This window comes from Carassius auratus, chromosome 34 (assembly GCF_003368295.1).
Source record: "Carassius auratus strain Wakin chromosome 34, ASM336829v1, whole genome shotgun sequence".
NCBI classification, from domain to species: Eukaryota; Metazoa; Chordata; class Actinopteri; order Cypriniformes; family Cyprinidae; genus Carassius; species Carassius auratus.
The window spans coordinates 5531439-5547391 of NC_039276.1; the positions used below are offsets into that span (position 1 = coordinate 5531439).

The 15953-nt window shown below is 35.9% G+C and overlaps 1 protein-coding gene across 8 annotated transcripts in view; it reads right to left on the reverse strand.

The window, feature by feature from the left end:
- The window catches only part of LOC113053701 (PTB domain-containing engulfment adapter protein 1), a 47801-nt gene that overhangs the window by 8716 nt on the left and 23132 nt on the right, over window positions 1-15953 (reverse strand). For 6 of the 8 annotated variants that reach the window (XM_026218962.1, XM_026218969.1, XM_026218964.1 and 3 more), the window contains exons 2-3: window positions 5235-5317; window positions 747-808 (exon numbers count right to left, since the gene is read on the reverse strand). In XM_026218962.1, the coding sequence (XP_026074747.1) occupies window positions 747-808; window positions 5235-5262 (90 nt within the window). In that variant the 5' untranslated portion in view covers window positions 5263-5317. Of the gene's footprint in view, window positions 1-746; window positions 809-1105; window positions 3737-5234; window positions 5318-9906; window positions 10332-15953 lie in introns of those variants that run through there. The other 2 variants (XM_026218963.1, XM_026218967.1) reach the window with 2 other exon arrangements.

Genomic DNA, 15953 nt, shown 5'->3' on the forward strand with positions numbered 1-15953 from the left:
TGTGTTTTTTGAAAACCAAAGTCACTGCACCCGTTTACCAAGAAATTTTGGAGCACTTCATGTTTCTTTTTGCTGACTAGCTTTTTGAAGATTCTGATTTCATTTTCCAGCAGAATTTGAAACCTACCCACACTGCCAAAAGCACCATGGTGTTTAAATGACCATGGTGTTGGTGTGCTTGACTGGCCAGCAAACTAACCAGACCTGAACCCCACAGAGAATCTATGAGGTATTGTCAAGAGGAAAATTAGAAACAAGAGACCAAAAATATCATACCACCTCAGCAGTGCCACAAACTGATCACCTCCATGCCACGTTGAATTGAGGCAGTAATTAAAGCAAAAGGAGCCCCTAACAAGTATTGAGTACATGTACAGTAAATTAACATACTTTCCAGAATGTCAACAATTCACTAAAAATGTTTTTATTTTATTTTTTTTGGTTATATGAAGTATTCAGAATTTTTTATATAGTGAATATGTGTTTTTTTGACCAAAATCATCACAATTAAAAGAACCATAGACTTAAACTACTTCAGTACATGAGTTTCACAATTTGAGTTGAATTACTGAAAAGCACCTGTATATATATATATATATATATATATTCAAATGAAATAAGTAACTGTAAGAACAGCAATAATGTTACAAAATATTTCTATTTCAGATAAATGCTGTTCCTACAGAATATCTACAAAAGACCAGAAAAATTATGAATTTTACGGAAAAGAGGTTCATAATACATACCTTGGCATTGTATGGTATAAAATGCTTGGCCAGTGCTTCTGGAGTGTGCATCCATGATTTATCTAGAAGGAGACAGAACACTATTAATGTAATAAGGTTCTTTATGAAGTACGCAATAACTTAATGATATCCTTAATGATTTAGACAAACAGTATATAAATAAGTAGTCCTTTAAACCAGCTGCTGTTCAAACCTCTTAGCAGCAAAAACTCTAATGTAAATGTGTATAAACAACAAACCAATTATAATAGATGATTATTCATTAAATCAACTGCTGTTCAGACCTCTTAACAGTAAATGTGTTTGAACAACAAACCATAGGATTACAAATAATTATTTTGTTCCTTTACAGTACTTACATAACTGTTAAATCAAGTAATTTTCAAAGATTGTCAAAGATGAACAGCCAAATGCCTGTGTTGAAGAAGGATTTGAAAGGAGTGCAGACGGGGTCAGATGTGATGGACAGGAGACACCACTGTGCCTGTGCTTGTGTGACAGCTTAGAGGAAACTGCAAGGCCTAACTGTGACAAACAAGCCACAGGAGTTTAGCGCACATGCCGATTTGCTCAGCATCAACACCCTGAGTTCATTAACAGTTAGCCACACCATCCCATGTCCAAAATCACTTCCCATTCCCTACAGTATATAGCACTTATCAGGTGTTTGGTAATGCACATTTCCAACATTGTAAATCTTCACACTCTTTCCCTTGGTCTGAAAAATGGATTACTCTAAACAGTCATTTTAAATGTTAGCAACACATTTTGAGGCATTCAGATCAATTAGGGTTGAAACGGGTGAGTTACAGATATGTGATTGTTCATTATATTTAAATATAATATTATATAATATAATAAGATTCAATCTCAGTTGTATATTCTAATCTTATACTTATCCTTGTGAACTTATTGCCTATTGAAAATCTGCTAGTTTTTCTTCTTCCACAAACTGTCAGGATACAGTGTTTGCCCCCTGAGATTCCACATAAAGTGGGAGTGATTCATCGGTCAAATGTAGAGCGCACACATGAAAATGTATTTTGTGTACATCTGTGTGTAGGAATGGTAGGTGCTTTATAGAGATTACCATGATGCCGAAGCTGATGACAAAGTGTTTGGAGAAATGCATTGCTTATAATACTTTCAGAAGAGAAACCAATAAAAATGGACAATAGACGACAAAGAGAAAAATCTGTCAAAAGGTCGTAGCATAAAGCAATGAAATGTGCTTGTGTCAAAAGTGGTTGAGTCTGTGGTGCCATCAAAACTTTTCTCAGCATATCTGATCATCCTGACTATCTGTTTGTCTGACTATTAGTAGGCTGAGGGAGTGTTTTGCATTGAATTTAATGAAAAGGAAGAGCAGCCAAATAGTGATTATGTTTCCCAAACTAATATCTAGCGATCAATAACTGAAAATCAACTCTGTCGAATCAGAATATCTTGAAATATTCTTAGCTGGTTTTCTCTGCAAGGGCTTCAGAGGATCGTAAAAGCCTTGGCAGTCTCTGTATCTAATTTTACAGCTCACTGCTTTGATTCATGGAGCCCTGAATGGCAATAAGAAGACATTATAACAGAAATAAGACAGCAATCATCGATCACAATAGTAATGCTTCTATATGCCACTCCAACAAATAGTAAAGAAATGCCCTGGGCACTAAGCCTTTGTATTGCATTTAAATTTTTAAACCACTGTTTCATGCTCACAACTAGTTCAGAATGCAGCAGCTAGGCTGCTAGTGGGTGCTAAGAAAAGTTATCATATCACTCCTATTTTAGCTTCTCTCTAGTGACTACCAGGGAACTACAGGAGAAAATATAAAACTATTTTGTATGTTTTTAAAGCAGTGCATGGGATGTGCCCTGCTTACGTGTCTGAGCTCATTGCCGTTTGTCAAGTACCTAGGTCTCTAAGATCTCATAATAAGTTATTGCTTCCTGTCCCTCGTACTTATTTAAAGTACTAAGTTAAAGGGGATCAGGCCTTTGCTGATGCGGGGCCGAAGCTCTGGAATAGTCTAAGCTCCTCAGGAACTTGGAGAGGTCTCACCTTTAAATGCTTTTAAAGTTAAAGTCAAAAACTACTTCTTATCTTTAGCCTTTGAGAGCCTGGGCTAGTCTTTGTTTAATAGGATGGGTGTTGTTTAAGTTGTGTGTTTTAATGAAGTGTTTCTTGATTGTACAGTGTTTTGGTCTGCAGGTGAAGTTGTAAAGTGCTCTATAAATAAAAGTGAATGAATTAATGAGTTTAAATAGATGAAGTGTTGAATATGCATTGTTTTATACATGGTCTGGGCCACAAGTTCTAAGCACATGGACAGTTTTTCATTAAAGAAAGACTGTTTTATGCAGGGTATTTCTGTCATCTCCCTCTACGCACTAAAAAAGCCTGAAGGTATTAGCAATGCCATGATGACATATTCAGAAATTTCTTAAAGCATTTAAGATAAAACATAAGAAAAGAGACACAACAACTACTGTAATGTAAGTAATTAGGAAGTAGAACTGTGTATAACGTAGCTAAGGTTATTTACAGGATACTGGGAATACTAGATTGTCACCAAACGGAATCATTTCTGAGCTTAAAAGTGTAAAAAAATAAATAAAAAAAGACCAAAGAAAAACAAATACACAAATCACATCAGAGATTATGCCAAATCATTACTCAAAGTTTCACGACTGAGAAATCTTTTGTGTTGTTGAGGCTATTCAAGCTGATCATGTTTGGTTTCAAACTTGATTTTATTACGCTCTAAATAACAGACACTGTTGCTATTTCATGTTCTGTGTCTGGTAATTGGATGCATAAGTCTGGAAAGTATCTGGTTCCAATTATTTCTTTGTCATCACACAAACACCATTTGTGCCTTCGGCTTTGTGGATTACGAACCATTTAATTCAGAAACTAACAGTCTATACAAGTTGAGTATGTAACAGTAATTTATATTTCATTCTTCTATATATCAGCAGTTTACACTGAAAAAAATCAAATATTCAAAACATTATTTTGACAGCTTGACAAAGCCAACATATATTATATTATTTAACAAATTTACAGTTCATACAACAGATTTTTTTCATCCATCCATCCATCCATCCAAAACTATACAGATAAGGCTTATAACATCTTGAAAAACCTATATTTACACTACCTTACTGACCAATGACAAATCACACATCTAATTGCAATGGCATTAGTCAGACTACATTAGACAGAAACCTCTATGTGAATCTTCTGTAACCTCACATCACCACTCACACCAAATACTGCTGCTAATGATACATGGCCATAAAGTGATTACTGTTTCTCTCTGGTAAACATTGCTATTGTTCATAAGTGGCTTGGAGACACCTTTTTGTGTTAGGTGGAGAAGTTAATGCTGTCCTTCAGATAGATGGGCTATTGGTGTCCTCCACGGTCCAACAGCACTGTCCTCTGCGCCAGAAAAGAAGCAACTGTGACAGCAGGAACGTCCGTGCAAGGCAGTGGAAGGAAATGTTTCGTGGCTGCAAGAGCTTTGCTTTTTTCAGTGCCAAAATAAGTACTTTGTAATGCTTAACCTCTTTATGAAATCATATTACAATTTTTTCTGGGTAAATTAGCAAATTCTAAACGAATATGCAATGTAGTACACTAGAGATGCATTATACAAATACCACGTTGAGCCACCAACGACCTTGTTGTTTAGCGAAAGTGGGATTTCATGTTTTAAACATTGGAGATAACAGTTTATGAAAACATTAGATAAGCTACCCACAAATGTTCTTATAATAATACAGTTTTCAGTGGCAGCAGATTGTATTGGTACTTGAAAATAGTATTCTGCAAACTTACAATACTTAAAAACCCAGATGTAATACATTCGCCTGAGAATATAGCTGGACATATCATTACATCATTTGCCATCCTGAGGGATTCAGCACTGGACACTACTTGCGATTATAATCTATATCTTCAAAGCAAGGCAGACAGGCCAGCAGGAACTCCTAACACAGAAATATTACTAGTGCATTCCCTGCCATCTGGGATCTAAGACTGGCCGGTAGGGTTTATCACATCAAATATCCATTAATTCATTTTGGGAAGAAGGGTAAGACAGGTGGTTGTAAATACATAGAGAAAAAAAAAAACAGACCTCTGGAGGCAGACAGGTTGTCTGCTCCAAGCCACTGAGAAATGACAGAAAGCGAGGAGAGACTAGTGAGGAACAAAGAGAGGTAAAGATAGACAGAGATACGCTGACAGATAGGAGTACGTAAAGGGAGAGTCTGAACAAGAGAGTTTTATAAGGGTTTCTGTTAGGACTGTCAATTTTAACATATATGCAAATATATATGGAAATAAGAATTTCTATTAATTAAACAATGCCATCAAATTGATTACATTTGAAAAATTGTTTGACGGCCCTATAGGTTCTGAGCTGGACAGACATACAGAGGAAAGAGAGGAAAGCAAAACAAAAACTGGTACAACCCACAAACCTTTTTTTCTGTTAAATGCCCGGTTCATGCTTGAAAACGCTCCGTCTCAGCTGCGATTTCCTGGAATGTGCCACCTCTACCTGCTGGGTGAGAACGTAAATGGAAATTTAATCAACGGAGTCTGAGAAATAGGACTACATGTTACAAAAACAAAATCCTGTGACTCTGCCTCTAAGGTTAAGTCTCCTATGGTGTGTTATTGCACAAAAATGTTACTCAGATAAAAGTTATTGGGTTCATATGAAATAAAAAGCAAATATCACTTTAAAAAAATTGGGGTGATAAATCTAAAGATTTACAACAGGTAGGAGAGTTCTTAGTCAAAACTATAAATGGTATGGGTAAATAAATACGCCCTTCATGGTTTGAATATTTCAAAAAGTTAAGACTGACAGTCAAATGAAAGGTGCTGTAATACATATATATATATATATATATATATATATATATATATATATATATATATATATATATATATATATATATATATATATATATATATATATATGCAAATGCCATAGGCCACTAGAATAATAATAACAAAAAAAGGTTTAAGTCAGTTATTTCTATCTTTTGCTGTAGTGTGTCAGTTGGAAATATCAGTTTCATTTCCAAACATTCCTTTTTCGATTGAAATAATCCAGTGAGATTTGTGTATGCACAAGGAATCTGACAGCAGCCAGTGCTCCACACAGAAATCTGATCTCACCATAAACCAGTGTATCTGAAATGACATGAAGAATCACAAAAAAAAAAAAAAAAAAAAAAAAAACTGACACAGACTAAATCCAGAAGAACTGTGAAAAATCTATTTATTACATTATTTTTGAAAGCATCCTTACATTACAGCATTTTTACACAAGTGCCTAAAACATTTCACAGCACTGTCTATAGCTTTGCAGGTAGGTTTCTTCAGGCATCTTCGATCTATCTATCTATCTATCTATCTATCTATCTATCTATCTATCTATCTATCTATCTATCTATCTATCTATCTATCTGTCTATCTATCTGTCTATCTATCTATATTGTTTTAATAATAAGCTTAAAATGACTGAAATTGTTTACAATTGAATGAAAATCAAATTGGACTTGTGTGGCTTTTTGCCCATGTCTTTGTGACCATTTATACCATGTACTCCTGAACATCACCACAAAAAAAAAAAAAAAACTTTTAACATGTATATAAATTATCTTCAAGTGAAATATTTTCTAAAATGAAAATCTCTCTTTCCCCAAAGCCACATGTGAGACTGAAGCCATACTGGCTATTGAAAAAAAGACAGGGGAGAGCTGTACTGTATGTACCACTCAAAACATCCTGTTTCAATGGGAAAAACAATGTGAACAGACAGAAAATTGTGCTCATTTCATTGGCACTACAGGAAAAAAAACGATGTCCTGTAGAATTTCTTTTCACTGCATGCTAGTTCCTAAGCATCTCCCTCTCAGGCATTGTCAAACATCAGGAGATAAGCTTAGCCAATGACTTATACAGGCTTTGAAACAAACTAATCTAATGTTAAGCCCAATGGGCAGACATATTACACTGTTATTGTTGGATGGATGGATGCTGAAAGAAGAGATTGCAAGACCTCCTCAAGGGGTCCATGTGCGCATTACTGATTTCCTGATCCAGAGAGACAAAAGCTTTTCAAAGAAAATCTTCAGACAAATGTGCCTTTAACCTCACAGTGACTTCAGATTCATTACTCATTACTCCCACTACCTCGAACATAATACAGGACAACTTTCCTGGGTTTGTTTATCTTTGACTTCCTTAATTTGTTACATAGAGCTAATCATGTTCATGGTAAAATGCAATGAGACAATGAGAACACTGCAGTTTTAATGTTGTACATAACTTAAATCATTTTATTTTTGTGCTATGAATAAATAAGCAGCTTTCATGCAAGCACAATTATTAAATGTTCAAGGTAGTGTGCACTTTTTTTTTCTCCTCTAAAACATCATGGTCATGATAGAATTTTTTTTTTTAAACTGATTATGTGATGTCTTGAGAGGAAATGCTAAGTTCCATTCAGACCATTTAGTATGAAATGCTATTACGATATAACCACTAGTGTTTTAAACAAGTCCTTTCACACAACATCTTGCAAAATATGCAATGTAAGGAGAGATGCCTATGATTTTTACAGTGTGTTTTCATGTGAAGGGTGTGGTGCTTCACTGGAATGAAGCAGTAAATTATAGTATTTTGGGAAGACATCTTGGCACAGAAGAATGTCATTTAAGGTTTCATGATAAAAAATTGTATTTATGTTTTCTTTAAACCCCAAACACTCCACTTTGTACCATTTACATGATGATGACAATATGCAAGGCACTAACTGAGCCAATGAGGCATAAATCCACAATATCGGGTTTTTGTCTTAAGAGAATAGGTTCGTCTATGACACATGGGCCATAACACATCTGAATTGTCGCAAGAGACCTGTGAAAATCCCTTAAAGTTTTATTCAGAAAATATGAATATGCATCAGACAAATACATCTTTTTAATATTATTATTTTATTTATTAGCACATTAAGGTTTTGTTGGCTCCCAAGAGAGCAATGCAAACATGACAGACTGCCAACTTTAAAAACTAAGAGGCTGAACAGGAAGACAGGCACTTGTATTTTTATTTATTTATTTTTATTCACAGGCAATTGAGCTGTCATAAAGAGCCATGGAGAGTCAAATGCACAAGGACAGCGGGCATCACTGACTGAGCAGGTGGAGTCACGAGTTTATCGTGTCTCCCTGCCAGCAGCCTGAAGAGACAAAGAACTGGAACAACTTCGAAAGAATTCATAAATCATTCGGAGTTCTGTCACAGTTCAGAAAGTCATATTTACAGTCAACACTGCAAAGGTTTCCTAACCTATTAACACATTTGCTCCACAAAACACAGACCAAGCCATTTCATTACAACATTCCACAGTGAGTGTAAAAAAATCTGGGTATGATGCCCATTCTTTCTCTTTTATTATGCTTCGTAATATTATCAGATGCCCAGTCACACCTGGGCAAACACCTGGCTGTGCTGTGCGCCCAAATGACTGACAGCAGCAGTGTTTGTTCTCCATTTATCACTTCCTGGCTGGTCACTCTGTCCCACAGGGGAGACCCCAAGACCTTCCTTTATGCTGAGCTGCAAAGTTCTGCTGATAATATTTAGCACCTTCAAAGAGAACTCCAGCTTAGGGATGCCTGAGAGAACCCAATGCAATTTATAACTGCTGGGTGGAGAAGCTACATCCTTCAGATTTGAGACTGAGATTGCATGGGTCCTTTTTGCTGTATTTAAAGTACAAATATAGTTGCAAATAGCAGTTATTGGGATCCAAGTGCAGTTAGTCTTTCAGCTAAAAATCCCACAAAACTATTAATATTCTAAAACAATAACTGCTGTCTAAGGCCTTCTGGACTACAATGTTATGAAGTCTATCAAATACAGACCAGCGAACAACTTTATTTGCAAATCATATTTTCCAATAATGTAATATGTTGGAATGTTAGGTAACACTTTAGAATAAGGTTCCATTAGTTAATGTTAGTTAACTACTTTCGTTAACATGAACTAAGCAAGAACAATCCTTCTAAAGCATTTATAAGTCTTAGTTCATGTTAATTTCAGCATTTACTAATGCATTATTTAAATCAAAAGTTGTGCTTGTTAACATTAGTTAATGCACTCTGAATTAGCATGAACTAACAATGAATAACTGTATTTTCCTTAACTAACATTAACGAAGATGAATAAATACAGTAATAAATGTATTATTCATTGTTTGTTCATGTTAATTAATACATTAACTAACATTAACTAATGGAACCTTATTCTAAAGTGTTACCAAATGTTATATGCAGAAACAAATGTGGGTATAAGAGATATCTAAAATGAGACAAATCCATTAATATAAAACGCCTGTTTCCATGATATCTCATGAAATATAAAAATTGTTTTTTAGTAGCACCAATATCAATAGCACAACTTCTGAGTTCAGGCTGACATTTAGGCCTTTCTACAATTTACAGTTTCTTCTGCAAATTCCATTTTAGGAGAGAAAAAAAATAAAATTATTATGACAAAAATGATTTCTGCACTTCATGCTTGGAATCCTAAAAATGGCATCAGAGAAGACCAAAAAAAAAAAAAAAAAACATGTTAAAATACTGTTATGACTTGGGAAATGCCATTTTTTTTTAATATTGTAGTCAACTATCAAAAAAACTTTATTTAATAATTATGATGATGACATTTCAAAATCCCAGAATTTCCAAACACTGAAAAGCATGCAGCAGGTTGGGATGAACGGGAAAATATAAACATCCACAGTCCAAAAAAAAAAAAAAAAAAGGTTAAGGCCGTTCAAAGCAGAGGAACATTCCACTGGTATGACCAATATCTGAGTCAACACTGCCAGCATTTACAACAAAACTATGCTTCAACACCACAACTGCACTGAGTGAAATAAAACTATCATTTGTTTCCAACAGAACCCTATTCACTGAGCTCAAATAGCAACGATTCTAAAAGAATGTTTATTAATTCAACCCTCTGGATTCCTTACAGTTGTTATTCTCTGCTGAGCTCAGAACCATACTCCAAACACTCCTCTCCTTTCTGTCAGACCTCTCCACATAAAAAGACCAACATTCTTACCAATAATAAGATATTTCCAAAGCACCAGCCAGTGTCTTCTGCAAAAGATGAACCGAATGAAAAAAACAGTGGAGAGCGTCTTTAGACGAAAGCGAAATGTAGAGCCGGGCAACTTATTTGCTTTAACACAAGCTGGGATACTAAGGAGGAAGTTCCAGCAGTGCTTAATAGTTTTCAGCTGTGGGCCAGATGGGGTTATGTGAAGTAAGAGGGGCGGAGGGTTTGCAAGCAAAACTAGGTGTCTCATGAGTGTGTAAGAACTTCTTGAAAGAAAGAACAAGAGAAAGGAATAATAAGGAAAATATTTTAGATTTATATATCTGGAAAACATGGTTCCGATTGCCCAATAACAGTTTTAACAGTAAAATATCTCTGTAAAATAATCGCTAAAACTGTTGTCCACTGTTCAGAGCAAAATAGGCCTACTAGCACTTTCTTTTCACTTAGATTTATTATTTCATTTTTATTTTTTTTCCTTTTCAACATTAGAATGCACAATTGGCAGTATTTTGCAACTAAAAAAAAAAAAAAAAAGTAATAACCTTAATAAAAGGGGTTTAGGCTATTTTGCATTGCTAACACTGACCAAGGCTGCAATATACACGTTTTAAATAATAGTAATAATAATATTTATATATTTTCTTTTTCCCACAAAGAAGTATCAGTGTTTGCAGGGCATCTGTGTTAGTAATTTTCATAAGGTCATTTACTCACTGAAAACTTGTTGAACATATGAAAACAAAAGTTTCCACCACAGAAAAAAAAAAAAAAAACATTTACCACAAAAATTCTGGTACATACTTCAGCCACAGAGCAACTTGAGTGCAAGACAGTAGACTTTGGTGGCTAACAGTTTTACACTCACTGAAATCTGACTTATGCCTTATTCAACATGTCACAAATGACCAAGACACTAGACAGACAGCAGACTTGGAAACGTTCAGACCATATAGATGGTGAAAAGTACAGCCATTCTCTCTTCACATCTCCAATAAGAAATAGAGAGGGGTGGGGTAGTGTTAGTCTTGGCATCAGCAGGTCTGAGAATATTATTTGTAAGGTTTATTTCCCTTTCTTATGCTAAAATTTGTTTTCTTTCCATCCTCCTTCCCCCCTTTTCCTTGAGAGGACAGATTTAGAGAGGAGAAAGTAATGCATTTAAGACTTTGAAATTGTCCATTCTGTGAGGTAAAAGTACTAATTCTGTGGTTTTCACATAAATGTAATACAAAATGGTCAACTGTTTATTTCGGTGAAACAATTCCAAACTCTTACTCAACCATTAAAATGTGCTACCATTAAAAAACATTTCACAGAAGTGTGGGTTTGCACATCCCAGACTGAACTGTCTGTTAGTCCAATAGTTGCTTCTATAAAGATAGACGCATACGCCTCGTTTGAATAAATATAGCCAAAATCTGTCAAAATCCCACCAAAACCGGTTTCCATGACCTATCACGAGAGGCAAAAGGTTACGTTTTAATCGCATAAAACAATGTCATTTCGTAATACTTTTTTAATCGACATTTATGAAATATCACCAAATTTTTCCGCAAATCTGTAATGGTACCGCGCCTACTGAGAGAGATTATGTATGTAGATACATTGACTCAGTGGCTTGCAGAAGATGAAAGGAAACCAAGTGGGTGAGGAGATCTTGCTGGGAGAAAGAGGAGCACTTGTTAAGGTCAGAAGCTAGCCGAAGTAAAAGTCTTTACATTTTTATTTTTGCTTCACCCCAGTCTTCCTTTGCCAAGAACATATTTCTATCTGTATCTGATCATGGTACAAAAAAAGGCATTGAAAAAGCAACCCCGTTCCAAAATTCTTAGTGAACTGCCTACGTAGGGAGCATCACTGACAAGCTCTAAATTTGTTTTTTGTTGTAGTCGCTCACTAGGTTCCCACTTGCCTGCTTATTTTTTAAAGCAAAATAATTTGAGCACTATTTGCTGCCTAAAGCATTTCAAATCAGCCACTTGTGAGGTTAAAGTGGTTTTCTTCATAAATTGTGATAAACCGGCCTTGATGAGCTATAATTACAGGATAACTCAAGACATACCATACCATCAATTAATAGAACAACACCAAGGTTGAGCAACAGAGCATTTTTCAATAGATCAGCTGTCAACATTTAACCAATATTTTGAATGAGTTTTACTGCAGGTTTGAAAAGCCTGGTCTCACACCCCACATCCGCTCTGATCATCTCACAACAAAGACTCCACCTCCCTCCCCACAACTGCTTCTCAGCCTGTACTTAAGATCTGTGAAGATGATGTATGCAAAGTCTTCAGGAAACAGAAAATAAATAAAGCCAAAGGCCCGAATAATTTCTCTCCAGCATGCCTTAAAGCCTGTGCTGTCCTGCTGTCATCCTTCTTCACACTGATCTTCAACGGATCACTGGAGCTGTGTGAAGTCCCTCCCTGCTTCAAATGCTCCAACCATTATCCCTGTACCCCAAAAAAACAAAAATCACTTGACTACAGCTCTGTTACTTTAATGTTTGCTGTCATGAAGTCATTTGAGAAGCTGGTGTTGGCCTACTTGAAGGACATTACTGGAACCTTGCTGGACCCCTGAAATTTGCTTACAGAGCAAACAGGTCTGTGGATGATGCAGTCAATATGGGACTGCACCACACCCTCCAACAAACCAGGGATTTATGCAAGGATCCTGTTTGTGGAATTCAGTTCTGAATTCAACACCATCATCATGGATAGCCTCCTGTATAAACTGACCTAGCTCTCTGTACCCAGCTCCATATGTCAGTGGATAACCAGCTTCCTGACAGACAGGCAGCAACTAGTGAGGCTGGGAAAATTCACATCCAACACCCGCACCATCAGCAATGGAGCTCATCATGGATGTGAAGAGATAATTCTTGAAGTTTGCAAATGACACCACAGTCATTTGTCTCATTCAGGATGGTGGCGAGTCTGCTCACAGACAAGAGTTTGAGCAGCTTGCTGTCTAGTGCAGTCACAAAAACCTGGAGCTGAACATGCTCAAAACTGTGGAGAGGATTGTGGACTTTAGGAGATAGGCCAGAGCTTGTTTTCATACAATAAGTGAATAGAGCAAAGAAAAGATGGTCTACACTCTTTAATAATTTAGGGTTTAAGTTAGTTCACCAGAATTGGACACACTTTATATTAAGTGGCCTTAACTACTATGTACTTACATTTTATTCAATAATTTAGTACAATGTACTTATTGTGTATAAACATGTTTTTACATTGTACTTATATTTTAAAAAAAAAACTAGTAATTACATCTGTATTTAATTTCTGTAATTACATTGATAATTACACTGTTGACCCATACTTTACACCTTAACCCACCCTTAAACTTACCCATACCTCCAACCCTCTCCCTGGCCTTACCCCTATCCCAGCTCAATAGCAGCAAAAGTGTTTTACAATACAATATGAACACAATAAGTACATTGTACTTATTTTTTATGTAAGTACATAGTAGTTAAGGCCACCTAATATAAAGTGGGACCCCAGAATTTATTCAGGAAAGCTTGAAAGGCCAGGGTCAACTGATGTCTCTTGATATGTTTCTATAATGACTCATGCTGCTTCACATAAAAAGAACACTTAAAACGACAAAGGAACAATGAATAAATAATTTAAGAAATTCAGAGCCATTTTGCTGCAAAAACATTTGAGTGCTTCATAATTAAAAAAGTATCTGTTTACCAAACCATAGGTGAGGAGTCCCATTTTCACAAAGTCCAAAGTTAGCATTTTGTCACATCTTATAATGGCAAATTATAAATGACCAGTTATAAATTTCTCTTTACCTTATTTTTGGGGTGTTTTGTCCTTGCACATTTTAAAAAACACTAAAGGTTATTTGTTTTCTATTGCAGAACCTAATTCCTGTTAAACCATTTGTTAAACTGCAGTCCCAATTTTTACTTGTATTTTGAACTTGAAAACATTTTGTATTCTGCTTCAGAAATACACTAACACAATGCACAATGATTCAGATATACGCTCTGTGCTAGATGAGCTAGAGTACATATGTTTACACAGAAGTATTACTGTAAGGGTCATTTGGACTATTTTTTCCCAAACCCATAGGGTCCTTCACCTAAACCAACAAAGCATGGCTTTCCGGAGTAACCACGCGATGATATTTTAAGCAAAAGCCTCAGCTGCACTTCAAGACAGAACATGTGTTTACAACCACCAGTGGATCTTGAGCAGGAAATGTGTGATTCGGTCTCAGTGATTGTTGCAGATGAGAGCTGAGAAAATATGTGTATGTGTGTATGTGTGTGTGTGTGTCACTGTTCAAAAGTTTTAAAAAGAATCAACGATAGATTAATTTCCCCCCGAATTGACAGTAAAGACAGTTACAAGGTTACAAAAAACTGTTTTCAACATTGGCAATAGGAAGAACTATTTCTTGAGCACCAAATCAATCATTTCTGAAGAATCGTGTGACACAGAAAACTGGCTGCTAAAACTTCCGCTGGGCAACCATGGGAATGAACACATTTTTAAATGTATTAAAATAGAAATATAAAATATATTTAACAAAATCCTTTTTTTTTACTTTATTTTAAAATCACATAAACGTCATTAAAAAAAACATAAAAACTATCATACAAAATATTATATACTTTAAATTTCATAAAGGTTTATATAATATATATATATATATATCAGAAAAAGGAAACTGATGATTAGAGAATGTTTACTCTGTCCAACATACAGTCTGACAGCCCATAAAATGTAGCCTCTCATATCCCATGATTACCTCTCTCTGCCCTTCAAGGTCACATATAGTGGTCCATCAACGAGAGAATCAGAGGCTCCTGCTCTATAGCTGTAAAAACTGAATTACAGCCAGCTATCTCTGTCAAAGGCAATGTACCCACGGCTACAGAGCCGATGGATCATGATCAAGTGAACCTAGAGCATCGAAAAAGCCTCTCTATGTTACCCTCTCTATCTCTTACAAACAACTCTGTCTAGACCACAGACAGGAATATGCTGCATTTCAGTTTCAAACAGTTAAGGCTAATGAGAGAGGAATATAGGATCTGCAAACACTGCACAGAGGAGACCTAATTGCCAATTATATTTAGTTTGCAGTGGATCCATCTGAAGTTCTTCTGCAAACATGAGAAGCACCTTTCAACATATGAAACATCATTTTTGATGATCTCTGATCTGATTTATACAAACCTGATTCCAAAAAAGTTGGGACACTTTACAAATCATGAATAAAAACAGAATGCAATGATGTGGAAGTTTCAAATTTCTATTATTTTATTCAGAATACAACATAGATGACATATCAAATGTTTAAACTGAGAAAATGTATAATTTTAAGGGGAAAATAAGTTTATTAAATTTCATGGCATCAGCACATCTAAAAAAAGTTGGGACAAGGCCATGTTTACAACTGTGTGGCACCCACTCTTCTTTTTATAGCAGTCTGCAAACATCTGGGGACTGAGGAGACAAGTTGCTCAAGTTTAGGAATAGGAATGTTGTCCCATTCTTGTCTAATACAGGCTTCTAGTTGCTCAACTGTCTTAGGTCTTCTTTGTCGCATCTTCCTCTTCATGATGCACCAAATATTTTCTATGGGTGAAAGATCTGGATTGTAGGCTGGCCATTTCAGTACCCGGATCCTTCTTCTACGCAGGCATGATGTTGTTGTTGATGCAGTATGTAGTCTGGCATTGTCATGTTGGAAAATGCAAGGTCTTCCCTGAAAGGGCCAACGTCTGGATGGGATGTTTTTCTAGAACTTGGATATACCTTTCACCATTGATGGTGCCTTTCCAGATGTGTAAGCTGCCCATGCCAGATGAACTCGTGCAACCCCGTACCATCAGAGATGCAGGCTCCTGAACTGAGCGCTGAGAACAACTTGGGTTGTCCTTGTACTCTTTAGTCCAGATGACATGGCGTCCCAGTTTTCCAAAAGGACCTCAAATTTTGATTCGCCTGACACTGTGGATTGTGTTCACTGACAATGTTTTCTGGAAGTATTCCTGAGCCCATGTTGTGATT